We start from the raw sequence: 22,781 nt of genomic DNA, 5'->3' as shown, positions 1-22,781 counted from the left end.
GACAAAAATAAAACAAAAACAGAATTTGTCCTATGTTCTTGGTCTAGACTCGAAAATTGGGGAATGTGCAATTTGTGCACTGAGATTAAACACAAAAGGCTAGTGTTTAATTCACTCAGTGTTGGCTCTGATACCAACCTGTCACACCCCTATTTTCCACGTGTCACCGGTGGGCCCGGTGGGGGTATCGTGACGTAGTTGATATCGTCATAGTCAAACAACATAATATATAAATGCACAGCGGAAGCAAAAGATAAATTTATTTCAACCAAATAAAATTGTAATATTGAGTATCACAAAGTAGTTGAAACAGATCCACAGGCGGATCAAAAGAAAAAGGAAACTTGTTCAACAGATTAATTGCATCCAAGTTGCGAGACTCTAAATAATGCTAAGAAGAGGCCAGCCTATTACGCGTAGTACCTGCACTTAACCTTTTTGGAAAAATACGTCAGTTTACACTGGTAAATACAATTTAACTGACTCATTTTAAAAAGGTTTAAAATTGATTTGAATGCACATGGCACAAAAAGATTTTTATAACTTGGGATAATTATTTGAATATAAACTTGTAAAAGGTTTACATGTTTCTTATGCAAGATCAATAGACACACCAGATGATATAATCCCGCAGCGGTTTAACCCGAAACCGGCGGTTATACCTTAATATTTATGCACAACGGGTGTACGCCTACACCCGCATGCTTAGGTCGTGGCTATTTCGTAAAATGATGCCAAGGATATCCGGGACATGGTCATTAACCCCCCAAAGGCTTTAAGCAAACAAAACAATTTTAACGGGTCATTTCAATGATTTAACCTACATTTGATTAAAGATTCAATGCCCGACCAAGCGGTATTTTATATACCGTACCCCAAGCCCGTATAGGGAAAATAAGTTAAAAGTATTTACCTGAGCAAGTATAGTCACAATAAGCAAGTGCAAATAGCTTTTACTGGATCTCCTATTCTGGAACGAAGGTTTATAATAACCTATTAGAATCCTAACGGGTCTTTATTTTAGCCTAAGCTTAGACCGGTTAGTTTTAAAGAAAGATACGGTTCAAACGCATAATAAAGCGAAGACCGGTTAAGAATGTGGTTTTGACCCAACAAGCTTGCATGCTTGTTTAATATGGGTAACTTAAACACATTCTGGATTTTGAGACAATAATGATATGGTTTTACCCGTTTCGGCTAATGTATGGAAACTAGTTACATAAGCCGATCCGAATGCGGAAAGGCGTAACGAGTAACCATATGAATCATATACAACTTCCCTGAGTTAATATGCACTAAATATGTTGTGACATCAGTAAGATATCTACTATTATGCCCAAAATGATTTTAAACTCAAACTATGCCTCATAAGGGCATTTTGGTCATTTTAAAGGGGTATAAAAGAGTTTAATTTGTAATCTGAGTTACAGGTCTGATTTATTTAGTAACTAAACTTAATTTAATAAGTTATAACAGTAGGGTATCATATATATGTATGTGAAATTTATTAATTATAACCATATTATGCATGGTAGGGGCATTTTGGTAATTTCACATAAGCCTAAAAGGTCAAAACTGAGTTTAAAACCTTTGTTTACTGTTATAATATAAAAATTTACTGGATATATCAGTAGGTATCAAACCTTATATATATAAACTAGTTTTGATACATACTATGTCGTTAAAACAATTAAAAAGGCGATTTAGTGCCTTTTCCGGGTTTTGTATAGAAAGCTGATATTTTTAATATTCCAGAAGGCTCCAAATAATTTATTTAACATATTGAATCAGTATAAAAAGGTTTGAGGTCAAAAGGATTTATAAAACTCATTTTATAGCCCAAAAGGGCAAAACCGACAATAAACGAAATAAGCTTAGAACTCTAAGTTATGCTCAGCCTAAAAATAAATAAAAATCTTCAAAAATCCCAAAATATTATTTTATATCAGTAGGTAAAAAGTTTGATATTAAAATTTGGGTTTTGATAGGCTATATGTCAATTACGCCATTTAATCACTAAGAAGGCTTCTAATCACGCTAATGAGCATAACTCTAAATCTAGACCTCAAACTGATGTCAAATTTTAGGTACAAGTTTATAAATCAGTAACTAAGGTGTCTACTCTTTTACATTTTCAAAAATCATAATTTAAGGTGGAAAGGGCATAATAGTCAACATTTAGGCAATTAACGGAAACTTGCATAATAATTAGACAACTAATGAACCAAGCCGTATAATCACAGAGGGTTATACTAACATGTAACTAGGTCCAAAAGAAGCTCTAAGGCAATCCTAAACTTGGCTTAAACGGGTCAGAACTGAAAGTCAAAGTATAAGTCAAACTATGCGACTTTCGGTTCCAAACCGAGCCTAAATTGAAAATTGTCGGGGTGAACATGTTTAGACATGTTATTGTATTAATTACCAAGTTATATTAATGATAAAATAGGTTGCATGGATCCTACATTGCTAATTATGTATTAATTTGAAATAAACCTTTCTGTTGACTTTTTGTAATTAGCTTTGACCTGACAATTGACATAGTTAGAGTGGGAATCAGAGAGTACCCTTTTAAGGGTTTATTACCCACATAATTACCTACTTATAGGTATTTTTAATTCGAGATTTGACTGGAAAATTATTGAGTAATCTCGAAGTCAAACCTTAATTACGACGGTTTGACTTTTAGCTAAATAACTAAGCTAAACTGAATTAAGAAGGATTAAGGACAGTTACAAGAGTCCTAAGTATGATTAGGGACTTTAGGAAAGATTGATTGCTGTCCAGAGAGCTCCAGAGCAAGGTTGGAATTGTGTTTGAATGAGCAAGTCTCAAGTTGCAACATCAAGTTCTTATATAGTGCACAAAATGACACAAGATCATGCCATGTAACTCTACTAATGTTGTGAGATGATCCCAGGTGCCCCTATGATGCTATATACCAGTTACCAAACCCCTGTTTTTGAAAACCACACTAATAAGGCGGTGTAACAGGCTGAACAGGCAGCTGTCCAAAATCTGCTGCCAGCGACAGGCTTACAGACCATAAGCCGAAGGGCTTGCGGTCCGTATACCCCTCTTGCGGACCGTATGCTTATACAGATACGGTCCGTAACCGACCCAGGTCTGATGCGGCCAGGTATGCTTCTTGCGGACCGTAAGCCTGGACCCTTACGGTCCGTAACCGATGGTCTGAGGACAAAAATTTTGCAAACTTTAAGCTTTGACCATGCACTTCTTTCCAATCCGAATCTTGTGCATTTCTTTTCAGTGGAGGGGCCAATTGCTCAGACATTGCATGCCTTGCATGCACTTACACCCCTTTGGCACTTTGTGGCAAGTTTGAAGTGACGGAAATCTCAAGAATACATGTTTGGACATGCTTTAGCTCAAGTTCAATTCTTTTAATCAAGAATTGTAAATTCCTAAATATTGTAGTAACATTTTAAAGAATTTAATTTCCATATAAAAAGGGAAATTTTATTTATTTAGGAATAACCAGCAAAATATATCAGATGTTTATTATAACGATTTAAGGATCTTGGGATTTATGCCTTGGGTCGCTCAGAGGTATTTTAATAACATGTCGCCCTTTTTAAATTATACCATACATCTTTATTTGATCCGGGTTCCTGACACGTTTGTCTTACATGACACGTGTCTTTATTTTATTGGGTATGATTTTACGAGGTGTTACAGGTGGTGATAAGTTTTTAAAATATTTTGTTTTAGTTTTTTAAATAATATTAAATAAATGGATAAAAAGACTAAAATACCCTTGTGTAATCTGATTTAACCAAAAAATCTAATTGGGTTTGGCGTAAAGGACATAACGTGCAAGATTTTAGAACATCAAGTACAAAACTTGTCAACTTTTGCGCTAAAGGACTGCGCCTGCAATTTGATGTAAACCTAAAGGACAAAACTTGTAATTTACTCTTTAACAAACTAGCAATTTTTTCTTAATAATACCTTTTCAATTTTCATTACTATTTAACCTTTTGTTTGCCTGCTCAAGATTTTCAAAATTACTTATCAATTCGACACTCGGAACTGGTATAACTACTCTTGGATTTTGATTGTCTGAAAATGGACTTTCCTGATGATTCTCTGTTGTAAACCACATGTTTGTATCAACTCTATTCATAACCTCTTCAAATCAATGCTTTAAATACCGGTATGAACCGGCCGGTTATACCGGTTTAACCGGATATTGGACACGAGTCTGGTACGATAAAGGCCAGTAAAACCCCAATACGGTATGTCTTATGTACCGGCGGTAAATCCAGTTCTACTGGTTTTAACCGTTGAACCGGTTTGCATTATCTTAAGATTTGATTTCTTAATTTTAATAAAATGCGATATTAAGGTAATATTGATCTTCCATATTTCCGGTAATTAACCTAGTGCCTTCTATTCCAATATTTCATCGTTGTTGAAACTGTTACTCACATTGTACAATGCAATATTGTTTATAACAAATAAAAAAATTTTTAAAATGCTTATATATTTACACTAAAAATAGTTGTTTTTAGATAGAACTATGATCAGTTACATAAATCTTAATTGAGATTTATAGGGTTAACTAGTAACCTGGTTCAACCGCGCGATACAACCTGGTTCAACCGGTTAAACCATTTTAGAGCCCAACCCATTATGACTTAAAAACCGGATTTTAAAACATTGCTTCAAATATACTCTTCAAATATAACTTTCCTTCTTTTTCAGTTACACTTTCCACTTTGTGACTTTCACAAAAAGCAACTCAAACGTTATCACTTTCCTTCTAATATATTTACAAGAAGATCTATTTCTAACCCAACTGTAACCCCTCGACTTAATTTCCCCTAAAATCTCTTGCGGACCGCTTTTAACTTGATTCAAAACCAACTCGTTCCTTCCTTTCCATATACACCAGCACGAAATGATTACTAGACCGTGAATGATCTTCTTCGCTTTCTTGCTAAACTGAGAGGAATTGTGAATCTCCATAGTGTCTTTGAAATCGAAGATAAAAATAGGAGGGATGTTGCACCACGCACTAAGACCCGACCAAACCTAATTAGAAACCACGCAAGCTGAAAAAAGATGGTCCACGGTTTCCTCATAGATGTCATAGAACGGGCACATAACCGAGGTTATGTTAATATTCCTTCTTCTTAGATTGGCTCTCGTAGCGAGTCTATCCAGGTTGCATCTCCAATCCATAATGTTAAATTTTAGGGGCACCCATTTGCACCACACAAAATTCGGGAGAAAACTTTCCCCTCTGTCTTCAACTAAAGCCTTTTTTACAACCTTCACCGAAAAACTCCCCGATTCTCCATCGTTCCAAAACCAAGAGTCTTTGTCGTTGGAAAGCCTTACTAGGTTGAGAACATCTTTACACTCCTGCCATTCCTTAAGCTCGTTGTCCGACTCAGGATGTCTAGACCAATTCCAAGTAAAATCGCCATTTTCCTGGTCTGTTTGAAGTCTGTCCGCCACCCTGCACAGTTTAAACAATTCTTGACAAAACAAGTGAGGCCATCTTTCCAAGAAAGGAATATCCCACAATTTTAGTGGAAATGGGAGGATGATCCTATCCCACCACTTTAATATTTTTTATTTTTTTAATCTTCCACTTTTTTTAACATTTAACAAATAAATTAATAAAAATATTTTCATTAATATTAAAAAACAATACATAAACTTAAAAAAAACATAGACTTAAAAAAACATAGACTAAAAAAACATAAACTTAAAAAAAATTATAATATATTAAAAAAAGCTACTAGTCTTCGTCCTGCATGTGGTCGTCTGGTTCGTTTTGAGCGTTGTTTCAAATGTACTCCACCAAGTCCGCTTGTAGGTTATGATGTGTGTACTCGTTACGTAGAGAGAACATGTTCAAATCTTGTTGTTCCCCACTAACTGGAACAGAATTTCCGGTAGACGCGTTTTCATCGTACTCGCATATCGCTCTACCTTCGTCTTCAGTGACCATGTTATGAAGGATGATACAAGCATACATAATGTGACGTAACCTCTTTGGTGTAGCCGAACGTGCTGGATGTTCAATGATATGCCATTTTTTTGTAGAACCCCAAAAGCCCGTTCAATATCTTTTCTCGCACCCTCTTGATACTTCGCAAATTTTTTTCTTTTTTCGTCTGTCGGGTGCGGAATAGTTTTAACGATTGTCGAGTACGCTGGGTATATTCCATCTGCTAGGTAGTAACCTCGCCTGTATTCCACCCCTGAAACCGTAAAACTTGTGTCTGGACCTGTTCCCGCCACTAAATCGTCAAATATCTGTGACTGGTATATGATGTTAAGGTCATTGAGCGAACCAGGTAGACCAAAAAAAGCATGCCAGGTCCAGAGATCCTGTGACGCAACAGCGTCTAGAATAATAGTCGGATGTCCATGATCTCCCCTAGTATACTGACCTTGCCAGGCAGTTGGGCAGTTCTGCCACGACCAGTGCATGCAATCAATGCTCCCGAGCATTCCTGGAAAAACATGTCTCTGTTCATGTGCTTGATATAATTTTTGAACGTCGTTTGCGTTCGGTCTCCGCAGGTATATCTTGCTATATAATTTGACAACCCATTCGCAAAACTTCTGTAAACATAGAAGTGCGGTTCTTTCGGACATCCTTAAATACTCGTCTAATGCATCAGGTGCGTAACCGTATGGCAGTTGGCGAATGGCCGACGTACATTTTTGTAAATTAGTGAAACCCCTTTGCCCCCTTGCGTCGTATCGCAGTGTAAAAAACGGATCAGACTGGGCCATGTCGCCTGCGATACGTAAAAAAAGTCGACGACTCATGCGGAACCGACGTCGAAACATCTCGTCTGTGTACACGGGTTCGTCGGCAAAATATTCGGCTACTAGTTTATCGTGGGCGGCTATATATTTAAAACGAAAAATATATCAAATTCATTACAAAATTCATTTTCAAATCCATATAAAAAACACGCGGAAAAAATAGTAAAGTACCTTTTTGGTCTCGGTTTAATTTTGCTCGTCTAGTTAGCCGTTGAGACGACGCTTCATCACCTGCCATGAAGACCTGAGCCGCGTTCATAATCATGTTTTCCATAAATGCATCATTCTCTTCCGAAGATGATGAATACCACGTAGACGAAGAAGATGAAGAAATGGAAGAAATGGAAGAAGGTGAAGCCATGGTAATTTTTGAGAGAGAGATGGGGTGGTAGTGGGTAAAAAATGGTATAAAAAATGTTGAGTTTTTTATAAAAAGGGAAGAAGGTTTATAAAATGTGAGAGAGATATGAGATTGTAGTGAGTGAAAAGGTGTGAAAAATGGTGTAAAAGTTGTGAGTTTTTATAAAAGTTGGAGTGATTTAAAATATAGCCGTTGCTTTTTGTAAATTGAAATTGGAATTTTTTTTTATCAAAAGGTCAAATTCTTCATCATTCCTCACACAATTTTGTCATTTAGTGGACCGTCTCAAACGGCAACATGCCGAGGGTCAAGACCGGGGGGGGGGGGGGGCATGGTGTGCGGATCGTTGCCGGTCCTGGACGGAGGGGGGACGTCCCCCATACCGCATAGCGTACCAAGCACAACTTAAACGAAATTCAACTGATGACACATAAAAACTGTTGCAAAAAAATAATTGTATCCTATTTTTTTAAGAACAAACTTGCAAAAAATAATTATAACCTATTTTTTTAATAACACACCAATGAGAAACCAAGGTTGAACAAAGTTGCCCCAGTCTTGAACTATGAGCATTGGCTCAATAATTGTTACCCATGACATTATAGTCTAGTGGTATTGGGGGTGGAATAAGGCTTATGACCATTAGGTTATGGGTTCGATTCCCACAAAGAGGGTTTTCCCAGATTTATTGGATTTCCTCCTGAATTGGTGTTTAGGCATTATTGCCTAGTGGAGATGGATATGATTGGGTGGTTCTGTTGGTGGCACGATGATACTCCAGTGGTCCGTCAGTGATCCAAATTTGCCATTCCACAAAAAAAAAAAAAAAAAAAAAAAAAAAAAAAAAAAAAAAAGTGCAAATGCTATTTATTTAAACGTGTGGCCTATACCTCAAATCTCAAATCAGCACCCACTTTTATATAATCTTTCTTATCTAAAAACTTACGGCCCACCATGAAGATTGTACACACGACCAGCTCAACTCCAACTCTTGTATGTAAAATAAAAAACTTGCAACTCAATAAAACTTGCGGCCCATAAGAATTCACAAAAACCCAGACTTTATTTTCATATAACCAGCCCAAAATAATTAAACCCTTCAAGTAAGGAGCTTCAAAGCCTCAAACACAGTCCACTTGATAATCTCATCAATCGACTTTTTTAATTATCTTCAGAAGCCCATGTAATGGTTAATAAGTCTTCGAACTTCAACAGGAGATTAAATGAATTTGAAACCAAAAAATAAACACCACATTTATTCAATGTTTTAAAAACAAGTTTTTAAAGGTAGGGCTCAAAACTGTGGAGATTCGAAGAGTCAAGAAGATTGAGTATTCGAATAAGATGAAGATGATGCCTTAAATAAGTTGTTATTTTTTAATTGACTTTCAAATTTGATGTAGAATCGACATAATGAATGCAGCGTCTTTGAAAAAAAAAATCTTGAATCGAATTTTAGTCTTAAATAGTTGATTATTGCATCAATTGTGTGAATTGTTGACTTTAGCATTGTGTACACCAATTAAGAAGCACTAATTCACTTTTCCAATTCAATTCATTCAAAGATTAATTCAGTGAGATTCCAAGACTCGTGAATTTACATCAAGATAGCTGGTAAACGGGTAACATGCAGTTCATTGTAGAGAGCTCCCGGGGTTTAAATACCGGCATGATTTGGTTAGGATGTCCTTTTTGACATATTCAGGTGTGCCGGTATTTCTGCTAAGAAAGAGGCTCCCGTTAATTTCTTAACAGACCCGTTGGAAGGGAGATCTACCCTTCGACCAGCCGACATTCTTGTCTTTGGATGGGTAGGTGGAAAGCTTTAAAAGCTGCTTCGGGTAAAGTGACCAAACATGAGAAAGCGTGCCTTGACAACCAGCACGTGTTTATCCCATTTGCTTTTGATACTTTTGGTTTTCTGGCGCCAGATGTTGTGGACCTACTTAATCGAGTTCAAAGGGTCATGCATGGTAATGTTATGTATAACAATCCTCAAAATATTTCCGACACCCTAAAAATATTTAGAATATCCCAATACGTCCTAAAACACACCCCGTATACGAGAAAGGACCCAAAATACCTTTACTTTCATTTAAATTAAATAAAAACAATTTTATTTAGTCCCTAGCGGGCCGCGACAGAGTCTTCAAAGGCTTACGCGGGCCGCGAGCGCTCATCGACGAGGCAGCACCCTGAGCTGCCACGTGGCAGTGTCGTGTCGAGCCCATGCGTGTGACCAGTCATGGCTAGGGCCAACCCGACCTACGTCGTGGGCCGCGAAGACCCTGTCTTCGTCCGTCGCGGGGCGCGAGGAAGTGCTGTATCAGCACTATAAATAGGGTCGATCGGTTTCAGTTGAAATCGTTCAGTCTTTCACTTTCTCTCTCAATTTCTATATAGTAGGCACTATACCCGGGCATTATACCCCCCCTAATTAACGAAGTTATGCCTCGTTGTAAGTATCATAACCCCCGATTACGTATTAGATACGCTGCACGATTGATCTAGGGTTCCGTAACGGCTGTCGAGGTTCTGCCCAACGTAGTCGTTGGAATGCCGTCTCAGGGAGGGTATTACTAATGTAAATATTAGGTTATTATACTAACTCGTGTGCATTGTTTAATTAATAGATAATAACCAGGAAAATCATAGGAAAAACCCTAAAGTTGCAATGTGAGTAATCTTCTTTTTGTCTAAACCTTTTTGTGAGTAATCTCCTTTTTGTAAACCTTCTTGCAAACTGTTTTTACAAAACCTTAAATATTTTACAATGTGATTAGCAGTGACTGAGTCTTTGTAATTCTTCAATTACTGCCGGTATGTTGGGGTTTTATATACAAAATGTGGAACAAGTTACCATTGGACAAAGAGTTAGCCAATGTGTAATATGACCCACCAGTTAGGATTGACAGTACTGAATGAGTAATTGTGTAGATGTAAACATTTTAATCACTCTCAATACTGTTAAATGATAAAACTCTTCTTGATTAAGCTGGGATTCACTCACTAGTATTTCCCACTGACAAAATGTTTTTAAACGTGTTTCAGGTAACAAAATGTGAAAGCCAAATAGAAGCCAGCTGGACAGCACTGAAGGCTTGGAAAATTGGCTATAAAGTTACCTAAAATAAAGAGATGTTTTTATTAAATAAAATAGGGTTTATCCCTATGAAAATGTGTGTACTTAAAACTTGAGATCTTTCCCACGTGTTTAATATTATAAAAGTGTGGTATTTTTTACTCTGATAAAATATTTCCTAACTATGGTCCTGATGTAATTTCCGCTGCCAAAATGATAAACACCGATACCACTGAAACTGGCCGCGGCCGCCCGTTCCCGGGTTGTTAGGGGACGGGGGTTGCGACAGAAGGTGGTATCAGAGCCAGGTTACTGATTCAGCCACAGAAGTGTTCTGCTGACACCAAGATATTATTCAAAATGTTAGGAAATTTTATACGGAACTACGTGCATATCTGTATATTATTATTGTATGTTATTTGACTATTTGTTAGTTTACAGAATGAGCGACCAAGGACCTTCAGACGCTTACCGTCAGTTGTCCAGCTCACCTACGGACGAAGGCACCTCTTCACAGCCTACCTTCTCAGGGTATTCAGCTGACAATGAAGATGGGATATTCGTGTTCAAGGCCCAATCTGAAGAGTCATTCCCTCCTAAGAAGAGAGGATGGTTCAGCAGAGGAGCGCATGAACATAGGAAAAGGATGAGAAAGTTACAACAACAGCGTGCTTTAGCAGCCGTTAAGAGAGAAACAGATGCTCACGCTCAGGATATGCTCAATAGGAGTCTAGCAAATTTTCATATTTTAGCAACTACAGCTGCAGACCCTAATCTAGAGCAACTCATAACACCCCAACCATTACCCTTGTTTCCCACACAACCAATGGATATTGAAGCCAACCCAGAAAACCAAATTCAAATGCATGATTTTGACCCAGCAGAGATACCTAGAGTGCCAGCACCCAATCCCTTAGACCCAAACTACGATCCGTGGTTTGACGACCAAAGGGATTACCAGCAACGCTACCCAATACCAGAAGACGAACCCATGCCAAATCTACCAGCTTACCCAGATCTAGACCCTCTAGACCCCTATTATGATAATGATCAATACATTAGGGAAATTGTAGAGAATCCTTACCCTTACCAAGAACCCATGCCCCAGTTCCCAAACCCAGTACCAGCCCCTGCACCCCCAATTAGTGCAGAAAATGTGCAAGAACTCTAAACCTTTGGTGAGGAGATTTTAGAAGGTAGTGAAAGGATGAGGCAGATAGGAGAACGACTCGTCTGGAAGTATGACGAGCGTAATATGGAGTTCTGGATGAACCCATACCAGTAGTAACAATAATAATAAATAATATATATATATATAGGGAGAAGATCATGCGAGAACCACCTCTTATTGCAAGAACCGCGAGAACCAATGTGAACACAACCAAAAATGCCTAAAAATAGCTAAAAATCACACAATTTTTTTTAATATTTTTTATATAAAAATCGCTACTTTTCGAAGCCAAAAAAAATTAAAATTAAAAAAAAAAAAATTTTGGCCACTAAAAGTAGTGATTTGAGCATAAAAATATTAAAAAAAAATTTAGATTTTTTTTTTTGATTTTTTTAGATTTTTTTAGGTTTTTTGAGGGTTTAGTTTTTAGCATTTTAGCTTGAGGGGGGTGGGGGTGGGGGGTTTAGGTTTTTTTTTTGGGGGGGGGGTTAGGTTTTTTTTTAGGTTTTTTGGGGGTTTTAGTTTTTAGCATTTAGCTTGGGGGTGGGGGTGGGGGTTAGGTTTTTTTAGCTATTTTAGGTTGTGTTCACATTGGTTCTCGCGGTTCTCGCAATAAATGGAGTTCTCGCATGAGCCCCTCCCTATATATATATATATATATATATATATATATATATATATATATATATATATAATATCTAGACAATAACTACGGATGCCTAATAGTATTGTAATTTCGATTTCAGTTGTATTGTAATATATACGGATACATACTATATAAGAAAGAGTAAAAGTCGCAATGTTCGACGATTCTGATCAATATGTGTGTTGTGTGATTGTTTGCATTAAATATTATTTTGTGATATTAATAATTGGCAAATTTTTAAAATTCAGATGGACAACGAAGTGAACCAGGAAAACCAAAATAATGAAAACCAGAATAACGATAACCCGAACAACAATAACAATGGAAATCAAGTGGATAATAGTGCCATCCAACACATAGTAGCACAAGGGATTATAGACGCAATGCCATATATTATTAACACGGTTAAGGAAGCAAATAATAAAAGTAACAATGGCAGTAAGCGACCTACTGAACCAGAACACAGCGTAAACAATGGACCAATACTTCAAGTGCCCATTCCCAAAAGAAGAAGAACCATGTCTTATGGTTGTTCTTATAAGGAATTCTGGTCCTGTAAACCAATAGAATTATCGGGCAATGAAGGACCCATTGCAACTCTACGCTGGATAGAAAAGACTGAGGCAGTTTTGAAAATAAGCAAGTGCGCAGAAGAGGATAAGATAATGTTTGCTTCCAATCTGTTTAAGAACTCAGCCTTAGAATGCTGGAACACTATCCTCTAGTATAGGGGAAGTGACAGGGTTTACAATATGGAATGGGAGGAATTTAAGAATATGGTGGAAAGGAAATTCTGCCCTCTCAATGAAAAAGAACAGATAGCAAATAAATTCCTAAACCTTAGAATGACTGGAGTGGATAGTAAGGGTTATACTACTACATTCTTTGAATATGCTAGAATAGTGCCAACCCTTGCATCACCAGAACCAGTATTAATCTCCCGTTACATTTGGGGATTAATTGGTGAGATTAGGCATGTAGTCAAGGCAGCTAGACCCCAAACTATAGAAGAAGCTGTAGAACTAGCAAATACCTTGACTGATTAATTAGTACGTACATGGGAAGAAGACCAGAGGAGGAACCTAGCTCAAAGGCTTACCCAAGAATTTCGCTCTGGAAATTCCAACCGTGGGAAAAATGTAGGTTCTACTTCTGCACCTTATTGCAAATATTGCAAAAGGAAGCATTCTGGGAGATGCTCTGTCACACCCCAATATTCCACATATTACCGGTGGGCCCGGTGGGGAGTATCGTGACGTAGTTGATATCATCATTGTCAACACACACAATAATATAGCACAGCGGAAGGCTGGTAAATAAACTATTACAAACCATACTGTCTGTCGATGTTCGAGTACAAGAATAATACAGACTGGAATGTAATAAGATCCACAGGCGGATCATAAAGTACAAGAAAACAAAAACTACAGACTCCGGGTATCTATGGGATTTGCAATATCCTCTACAACACCCTATAGCTCCAGCCTATTTCGATAAGTACCTGTCAAATCAATCTTTAGGAAAATACGTCAGTATACACTGGTAAATACAATTCAACTGACTCGTTTAGAAAATATTTAAGAAAATTGATTTGGATGCACATGGCACAAATGTTTTATAACTTGGGACAATCTTTATTAAGATCTTGTATACAGCTTTATATATTTGTCATACAAGTGGGGCCGGTTTGGAAGCCGGACATGATTAACTGACTCACCACTTATAGAACCCACAGAGGAGTTATCCCCAACTTGTGGGTAATTTAATATTTAGTATTTGCATCTGTCAGGTGCATGCCTGCACCCCGTGCATAGGTCGTGGCCATTAATAACTTAAATGAGCCGAGGATATCCAGGACACGGTCGTTAATCCCCAATTGTTTATGTTATCAAATAATACAGATTAAAACAGGTTATGCGGATTTATTAAATCACAATCCGACAAAATAATCCCATACCCGACCAAGCGGGATTAATATACCGTATCCCAAGCCCGTATAGGGGAAATAAGTTAAAAGTATTTACCTGATGTAGCAGTAAATCCCTAAAGTTCCTGAAAGGCACTTTTTACCGGAAGCTATTGTTAGGACCGGTTTGACTCCGAAACGATTGCGTATGACACGTTCGACGTGCGGAAACCGTGAACGTGAATAACCGAAACACACGAGACGTATTATTAACGTGATTCTTTGATAGATCTGAAAAGATACAAGAACCGTGAATCACCTTTTGCCTTTCTCTCTCTACTTTCTCTCTCTAGCTTCTCTCTCTAACCTCTAAGCTCCAAAGATCAAAATGGCAAAAGTCTCTAACTAAAAGCCTAAGGCTTCTATTTATAGGCCAAGGTATAAGGAGAGTTCTCCTTATTTACAATCATGCCACCTTGCCTTTTAGTAACAAGATATAACAATATAATCACTAAAGTTCTTCTGTTTTTGCTACGAACTGAGATGACGGAGGCGATAGACATAAATGTACTAACAGCTATAAATCTGTATAGAAGGTTTAATTATCTATTAGGATGCTAACGGGTCTTTACTTAAGTCAAAGACTTAGACCGACTAGCTAGAAAGAAACCTTACGGACCTAACCGGTAGATTAAACGGAGACCGGGATAGAATGTGATTTAAACCCGACAAGCTTGGATACTTGTATAATATGGGTAAACTAAACACATTCTGGAAAATGTGGTTTTAATGACAAAGTTAAGCCCGTTTCGGCTATTTTACGTAAACTAGTCATGTAAGCCGTTTCGAACGCGTAAATGCGTAACGGGTAACCGGACAAGTTATAAACAGGTCTTAATCATTATTATGCTCAAAATATGTTAATATAACAGTAGCATATCAACATTTATGCCCAAAAACAATTTAAACCAAATAAGTCCCATAAGGGCATTTTGGTAATTTTGATGTTTATAAAAGAGTTTATTTATAAAACTGAGTTCCAGGTCTGATTAGATTAGTAAAAACATGCATTTTATTAAGTTATTTCAGTAAGATACTTAATATATGAAAAATACACCTTTTATGACCAATTATGCACCGTAAGGGCATTTTGGTAATTTTACATTGCTAAAAATAGATTTCTGAGTTTAAAACTTTAACTTACTGTAATATTATGTAAATTAACTTAAAATATCAGTAGGCTATGGGTTTTAAATGATAAATATAGTTTTGACCCATAGTAGGTGCTAAAAACGCCTAATATGCGATTTAAAGGGCTAATATGGTAAAAATAGGTAATCTGATATTTTGGTCAGTTTATAAGGTTCAAAATAATACATTTATCATTTAGGATCAGTAGCAAAAAGTTTGACTTCAAAATATTATGTAAAACTCAATTTATGTATGAAAAAGGGTAAAACCGGTATTTACCGAAATTAGGCTATAATCTTATGTTAAGCTCAGCCTAAAAATAAATAAAAATCTTCAAAAATCCCAAAATATTATTTAACATCCGTAGGTAAAAAGATTGGGGTCGAAAATCGGGTTTAGATGGGCCTTATGCTAATTATGCTTTTTAATTACTAAGAAGTCCCTTAATTACGCTATTAAACATAACTCCCATCCTAGACCTCAAACTGATGTCAAACTTTCGGGACATGTCTAAATATCAGTAGCAAAGGTCTTAGTCCATTCATATTGCTAAAAATCTTGGTTTTATGCAAAAAGGGCGTTTTAGGCATTAATGAGCATAATTACGATCAAGAGGATAAATTACAAACGATTAGGCACCATGCAATATAACTTCAGAGAGTTATAATACAATGTGTTACGGTCCTAATGGAAGCTTAAAACATGGAAGAAATAAGCTTGAATGGGTCAGAATTGAAAGTCATAGCAAAAGTCAAGCTTTTGCGACTTTTGGTTATAATCTGCCCTTAGACGATTAATTGTCGGATTAGGACTGATAAAACATGTTTACATAGTCATTACCGAGTCATTAGAATGTTATAATATAATTTAGAACCTCTGGTTTATTAATTAGAATCATTTTTGTCATTTCTGTCCAGTTTGACTTTTTGTCAAACTACTTTGACCCGACATTTAATCAGTCAAACGAGATAATTAGGAGACACCCTTTCAGGGGTTAATCACCTATGCTAATGTGGTTTCATAACCACTTTCAATTTGATCAGTGGTTAAGCCACATGTAATGAATACGAAAGTCAAACTAATTAAGCACTAAGTTTGACTTTTAAGTAATTAAACTAATTAAACAACTTAAAGGAGTAATTCGAAACTTACTAATGGTCCTAGCAATCTTTTCTACACTTCAAGTCCACTTGTTACTGCTGAGAGCTCTAGAGCAAGTCCTTAGTGAAGCTTGTTGTAAGTGATGTGCCAAGAACACAAGACTATGCCCTTATTTATAATAATTTGGATGCTTTAGGATTACTTCCAGGTGTTTTTGAGGGCCCTAGGATCACCCCAGGTGTCCTAGCTAGTGATTTAAACCGACATATAGCTCCAAACATCGTTACAACCTAGACTAAAGCGGTGGAACAGCCAAACCCGCACCTGGCATGATTTTTCTGATACTGGCAGTCTGAGCCGGGGCGCGTAAGACCTAAGGGGGGTCTTACGCGGGCCGCGTGGACCGGGAAAACTGGTAAAACAAGTTTACAACTTGGCAGTTTCAGTCCCTGAACGTTTTAAACCCTTTTTAACTTTATTTTTGCCAATCAAGGCCCTTGTAGTTGATTTCTTGGAGCCCAAGGAGGTATAAACAAACTTCGTTAGGCTCGGGTTCGTTAGATTCCTTCATAAACACAAGTTTCATCAAGTGACGCTTTTAGCCCAAAGTTTAGAAAACATGCTTAACGATCTCGGATTCACGTGAAATTTTTATCACACATTCTCGGGAGTATATTTGAATATTATGAAGCCTCGGTTTCGTTAAAAGGCCACTCAGAGGTCAGAATTGACATATTGACACTTTTAACCCTTGTAATTTATAATCTTCCGATCATTTTCACAAACGGCTTCGCATATCCAATCAATCACCCAATTAAGAATATTTTCTTCACGTGTGGTCATTCAGAGGCTCAAGTTTGGCATATTGACACTTTTAGTCCTTTCGTTTGCATATTTTCACTAGTTGTCAACTTTAGTTCCTTAAACTCAATCTTTCACATCACCGGAGTTTAGGACACGTGTCTATGTATAATTGGACTCGTTTTTACGTGGTGTTACATCCTCACCCCCTTAAAAGAAATCTCGACCCCGAGATTTACTGGAACAAGTGAGGGTACTTCTATTTCATAGTGGACTCAACTTCCCACTTATATTCGGGACCTCTCCGAGCATCCCATTTAACCTTTACTATCGGTACATACTTTCTTCGGAGCTTCTTGACTTGCCGATCCTCAATTGCTATAGTTTTCTCAATGAACCTCAAGCTTTTATCAACTTGCACGTCTTTATGAGACATTGCTATAGATTCATCAGCTAAACATTTCTTGAGATTACAAACGTGGAACACATCATGAATTCCACTCAGCTCCTCTGGCAATCTTAGCCTATATGCTACACTGCCAACACATTCGAGGATCTCAAATGGTCCGATATATCTAGGGCTTAACTTGCCCTTTTTTACCAAAACGCATCACACCTTTCCAGGGTGATACTTTTAATAACACTTTATCACCTACTTCAAACTTTAGAGGTTTTTGCCTCATGTCTGCATAGCTTTTCTGCCTATCCCTGGCAGCTTTTAGGCGATCTCGAATTTGGAAAATTTTATCCGTCGTCTCAAGGACTATATCGGGTCCTGATATCTGAGCTTCTCCTACTTCTGCCCAACAGACAGGCGTTCTGCATTTCCTACCATATTGTAACACCCCCAAAATCCCACCTGCGGAAATCCCGCGAGGCGTGTTACGCATCAGAGTTCGAGCCACCAATCACATTGAACCAATGGTAAATACTTAAATAAAACATAATATCAATTCCCAAAGTGTTGTGTAGCGGAAGCATGTAAATAATCATTTTGCAAATGTTTCATATTAATACTTAAAACCAATGTATCAAATGTAAGTTAATCCAAGAGCCTCGATCCATGACCACTCCAGCACTCTCAGATAGCAAGTCCATGTTCCAAACGTTAATGACCTACAAGCATGCAAACAAGTGTGTCAGACTACGCTGGTGAGTTCAAGGTTTTGTTAACGTATCTTGTTACCAGATGTATGTTAACGCGATTTAGTATTGTGATTCGATGTCGTTCACGTTAGATACCCTAGGGAGTGTGCCCATATGTATCCGGGGAGTGTGTACCCCTTAACGACCGATGCTATGTTGCTCACGCTAGATACCCTAGGGAGTGTGCCCATATGTATCCGAGGAGTGTGCCTCTTAACAACCATAGCGATACCCAGATAATTAGTTCACGCCCGTCCTTACGGCCCGGTGTGAGGTTTCCCACCTAATAGCGCTATCAACTAATTACCCCATTGCCCTACAGACAATCCGATGATGATAGATTCCATGTTCAAATACCAAAACCGATTAAGTTGTTTACCCAAAGTTTCCCTTCCAAATGTTTATTAGTTATCCCAAACCACCGGGACGCATGCTTGAGAAAATGCAATGAACTCACCTGGGGTTGCTCGGTATGATACACAAAAAGTTCAGTTAAGCTACAATGTGATCAGCCACGTCCTAGCACGTTTATCATACAAGTCAGGTTTGTATTCAAGTATTGCACGTATGTTCTACACGTATCGTAACAAGTTGTGTACAAGTATTGACCATTGTCTTCACGTATAAGCATAACAGTTCAACAGTAGCTTCACAAAAACAAAGTCCAAATATGCGGCCCAATCAGATGGACTCGTAACAGTGTGCAGGCCCAATAGCAGAGTGTACGTATGTATGGTCTCGAGTCGAGACTAAGCTCTCGAGTCGAGACTAAGTGGTCTCGTGTTGAACTGGTTTCCAAGTCTCGAGTCGCAATAAGGTGATCTCGAGTTGTCATGTGCTTGTCGAGACTACACGGTCTCGAGTCGCAACCGGACCCGCAACCATGGTCTCGAGTTGTGCTTGCTGTGTGTTGGCGATGTGGTCTCGAGTCGAGACTGAGGGTTCTCGACTCGCAACCTGTGTCGAGACTAAGCATGTAACAGACTTCCTTAATTAACAGCAACCATCATTCCGTGATTTCAGCTAACATATTCGGCAGTTTCATAAATCAGATCAAGCAACAACTTATTCAAAAATCAATCATGTTCATAATCGTTCATATCCTATCAAGAACAACTATTTACCAATACGCAGACCATATGATCGGATTCATGTGATTAATCAAATTATAAACTATCATGCAACCCTAAGCCATGTGTACAATAATTCAATCCATACTACAAATCAAAATATCACAACCGGTTATCATGCATACACCCTAACCGAATTAGAACATCACATAAACATCATTCAATCTATCGAACACCAAGCATAAAACATACAAGAATCAAGTAAAGATTTGACACTAACCGATTAAGAGAATGATCCGAACCAAGATCTTCGATGGTGGAGGGTGTTCGGTTGCCTTGGTTCCGGTTGAGAGAGAGAGTGTGTGTGTTCTAGGGTTTGTGTATGTGTTAGGGTGTTTTGATAAAGTGTGAGATGTTTACCACATCCCATGTGTTAATCGACTAGAGGATGGGCCGAACCCAACATTGGGCCGCCCTTGCCCTTGATTCCGGGTTTCGAAGTATGTGGGCCGAGTGACATAGGTGTGCGAGTCATGGTACGGTGTTCGGCCCAAACGGGCTTGTGTGCATTGTGCGATCGGGTCACTTGCATAAACACACATTCACATATAAATAAACATAACATTCAATTAACATAGTTCACGTAAGCACGTAGCGTTACAGAAAGTAGGTTCAAATTACGAGTTGTCACAGTATCCCCAACTAAAAAGAAATTTCGTCCTGAAATTTGGTTCGCACTCACTGAGAAAGCTAGATAAGTTAAAGCTAAGTAAGTTATATCGTTTGCTGGTTTTCTTGGGGTGTCACATCCTCCCCAACTTGAATGGGAATTTCGTCCCGAAATTCACTAGTTGTATCAACATTAGGTTTGCTAGGTTTTGACTGGTCTTTGGGGAACAAATGTGGATACTTAAGTTTCATCTGGTCCTCGCGTTCCCACGTGAACTCTGGACCACGTCTTGAGTTCCAACGAACTCTCACAATCGGTATACGGCTGTGTTTACGAACTTTAACTTCCCGATCCATAATCTCAATTGGTTCTTTGACAAACTGCAATTTGTCGTCTATCTTCAGCTCTTGAAATGGTACAACTAGTGTTTCATCAACCAAACACTTCTTTAGCTGCGATACGTGAAATACATCATGGACATTACCCAACTCAGCCGGTAATTCCAACCTGTAGGCCACCTTTCCAATCCGTTCTAAAATTTTGAATGGTCCTACATAGCGAGGGTTTAGTTTGCCGCGTTTCCCAAAACGCACCACACCCTTCCAGGGTGAAACCTTTAACATAACGCGGTCATTAACTTCAAATTCCAGCGGTTTACTACGCTTGTCAGCGTAGCTTTTCTGGCGGTCGCGAGCTGCGGCCATACGGTTTCGGATTTGCACAATGCTTTCTGATGCCTCAAGCACAAACTCAGGGCCTGTGATCTGACTATCACCCACCTCAAGCCAGCAGAGAGGTGAACGACATTTCCGTCCGTACAATGCTTCGAACGGAGCTGCCTTAATACTTGTATGGTAGCTGTTGTTGTAGGAGAATTCTATCAACGGTAAGTGCTTCTCCCATCCTTTCCCAAAGTCGATTACACATGCCCGTAGCATGTCTTCAAGTGTTTGGATGGTGCGCTCGCTTTGACCATCCGTCTGCGGGTGATAAGTGGTACTCATGTCGAGTTGGGAACCGAACGATTTATGCATTGACTGCCATAACTCTGAAGTGAAACGCGGATCTCGGTCTGAAATGATAGAAGTTGGTACCCCATGCCTAGAAACCACCTCCTTAAGATACACTTCTGCCAGCTGAGAGAATTTGTCTGTTTCCTTGATTGCTAAGAAATGTGCTGACTTCGTGAGGCGATCAACAATTACCCATATAGTGTCATTTCCAGCCTGAGTTCGAGGTAGCCCTGTCACGAAATCCATGGCGATCTGTTCCCACTTCCATGTGGGTATCTCTGGTTGCTGTAGTAGACCTGAGGGCTTTTGATGTTCCGCTTTGACTTTAGCACAAGTCAAACATTTGCTGACGTAGGTTGCTATGTGGGCTTTCATGCTAGGCCACCAGTATGTAGTTTTCAAGTCGTGGTACATCTTATCTGATCCGGGATGTACGGAGTAACGTGATTTATGCGCTTCTTCCATTACAAGTTCTCGTAAGTCGCCATAGAGTGGAACCCAAATGCGTCCAGTTACGTAGTAAGCACCGTCTCCCTTTCGTTCTAGTCGTTGCCTCGAGCCACGTAAAGCTTCAACTCGAACGTTCTCTGGTTTCAACGCTTCTAACTGAGCGTCTCGTATCTGGGAAGGGAGGTTGGACTGGATCGTGAGTTGCAATGCTCGCACACGCCTAGGTGCATTATCCTTTCTGCTGAGGGCGTCAGCTACAACGTTTGCCTTGCCCGGATGATACTTGATGGCACATTCATAATCGTTCAATAATTCCACCCATCGTCGTTGTCGCATATTCAATTCTTTCTGGTCGAAGATGTGCTGGAGACTCCTATGGTCGGTGTAGATGGTGCATTTGGTACCGTACAGATAGTGCCTCCAGATCTTCAACGCAAACACCACCGCTCCTAATTCCAAATCGTGAGTCGTATAGTTCTTCTCGTGCACCTTTAGCTGACGAGAAGCATATGCTATCACCTTCTCGCGTTGCATCAATACGCAACCGAGACCCTGAATCGAAGCATCACAATAAACCACAAAATCTTCGGTACCCTCTGGTAACGACAAAATCGGTGCACTGCAAAGTTTCTGTTTTAACAACTGGAAGGCCTCTTCCTGCTTCGTTCCCCAAGAGTACGCGGTGTTCTTCTGTGTCAGCGAGGTGAGGGGTTGCGCGATTTTCGAGAAATCTTTAATGAACCTTCGATAATACCCTGCGAGACCAAGAAATTGTCGCACCTCAGACGGAGTCTTTGGTGCCGCCCAATTCTTAACTGTATCCACCTTCGCAAGATCAACATGTATCCCTTTCTCGTTAACAACGTGCCCAAGGAAATGCACTTCTCGAATCCAAAAGTCGCACTTAGAAAACTTCGCATACAGTTGTTCCCTTCTCAAAAGTTCCAAGATGAGACGTAGGTGACGCTCGTGATCCTCCCTGTTCTTGGAATAGACTAGGATGTCGTCAATAAGCACTATAACAAACTCGTCGAGGTATGGCTTACATACGCGGTTCATGAGATCCATGAAAACCGCTGGTGCATTAGTCAATCCAAACGGCATAACCAAAAACTCATAGTATCCGTAGCGCGTTCGAAAAGCCGTCTTGGGAACATCCTCTTCCCTAACCCTTACCTGGTGATACCCCGATCTTAAGTCGATCTTAGAATAGAAGCTTGACCCTTGCAGCTGGTCAAACAAGTCGTCGATGCGTGGTAATGGATAGCGGTTCTTAATGGTCACCTTGTTGAGCTCTCGATAATCAATACACATACGGAATGACCCATCTTTCTTCTTTACAAATAGTACTGGGGCT

General features: G+C 38.9%; 2 protein-coding genes across 2 annotated transcripts; one reads left to right on the top strand and one right to left on the bottom strand.

The window, feature by feature from the left end:
- Positions 1 to 5,058: 5,058 nt before the first annotated feature.
- Positions 5,059 to 7,081, bottom strand: LOC110875640. The gene is made up of 5 exons (XM_022123841.1): positions 6,988 to 7,081; positions 6,592 to 6,896; positions 6,432 to 6,494; positions 6,191 to 6,300; positions 5,059 to 5,488 (listed from the first exon to the last, which is right to left on the bottom strand). Exons 1-5 carry the CDS (start codon positions 7,079 to 7,081, stop codon positions 5,059 to 5,061), a joined length of 1,002 nt encoding a protein of 333 aa, XP_021979533.1.
- A 3,824-nt stretch (positions 7,082 to 10,905) lies between these two features.
- Positions 10,906 to 11,430, top strand: LOC110875639 (alpha/beta-gliadin A-III-like). Its single transcript, XM_022123839.1, has one exon. The coding sequence runs from the start codon at positions 10,906 to 10,908 to the stop codon at positions 11,428 to 11,430; it is 525 nt and encodes a 174-aa protein (XP_021979531.1).
- Positions 11,431 to 22,781: the final 11,351 nt, after the last annotated feature.

Source organism: Helianthus annuus, chromosome 9 (genome assembly GCF_002127325.2).
Source record: "Helianthus annuus cultivar XRQ/B chromosome 9, HanXRQr2.0-SUNRISE, whole genome shotgun sequence".
NCBI lineage: Eukaryota > Viridiplantae > Streptophyta > Magnoliopsida > Asterales > Asteraceae > Helianthus > Helianthus annuus.
The sequence above is the reverse complement of the archived record's forward strand: the minus strand, read 5'-3'. Positions and strand labels throughout refer to the sequence as shown.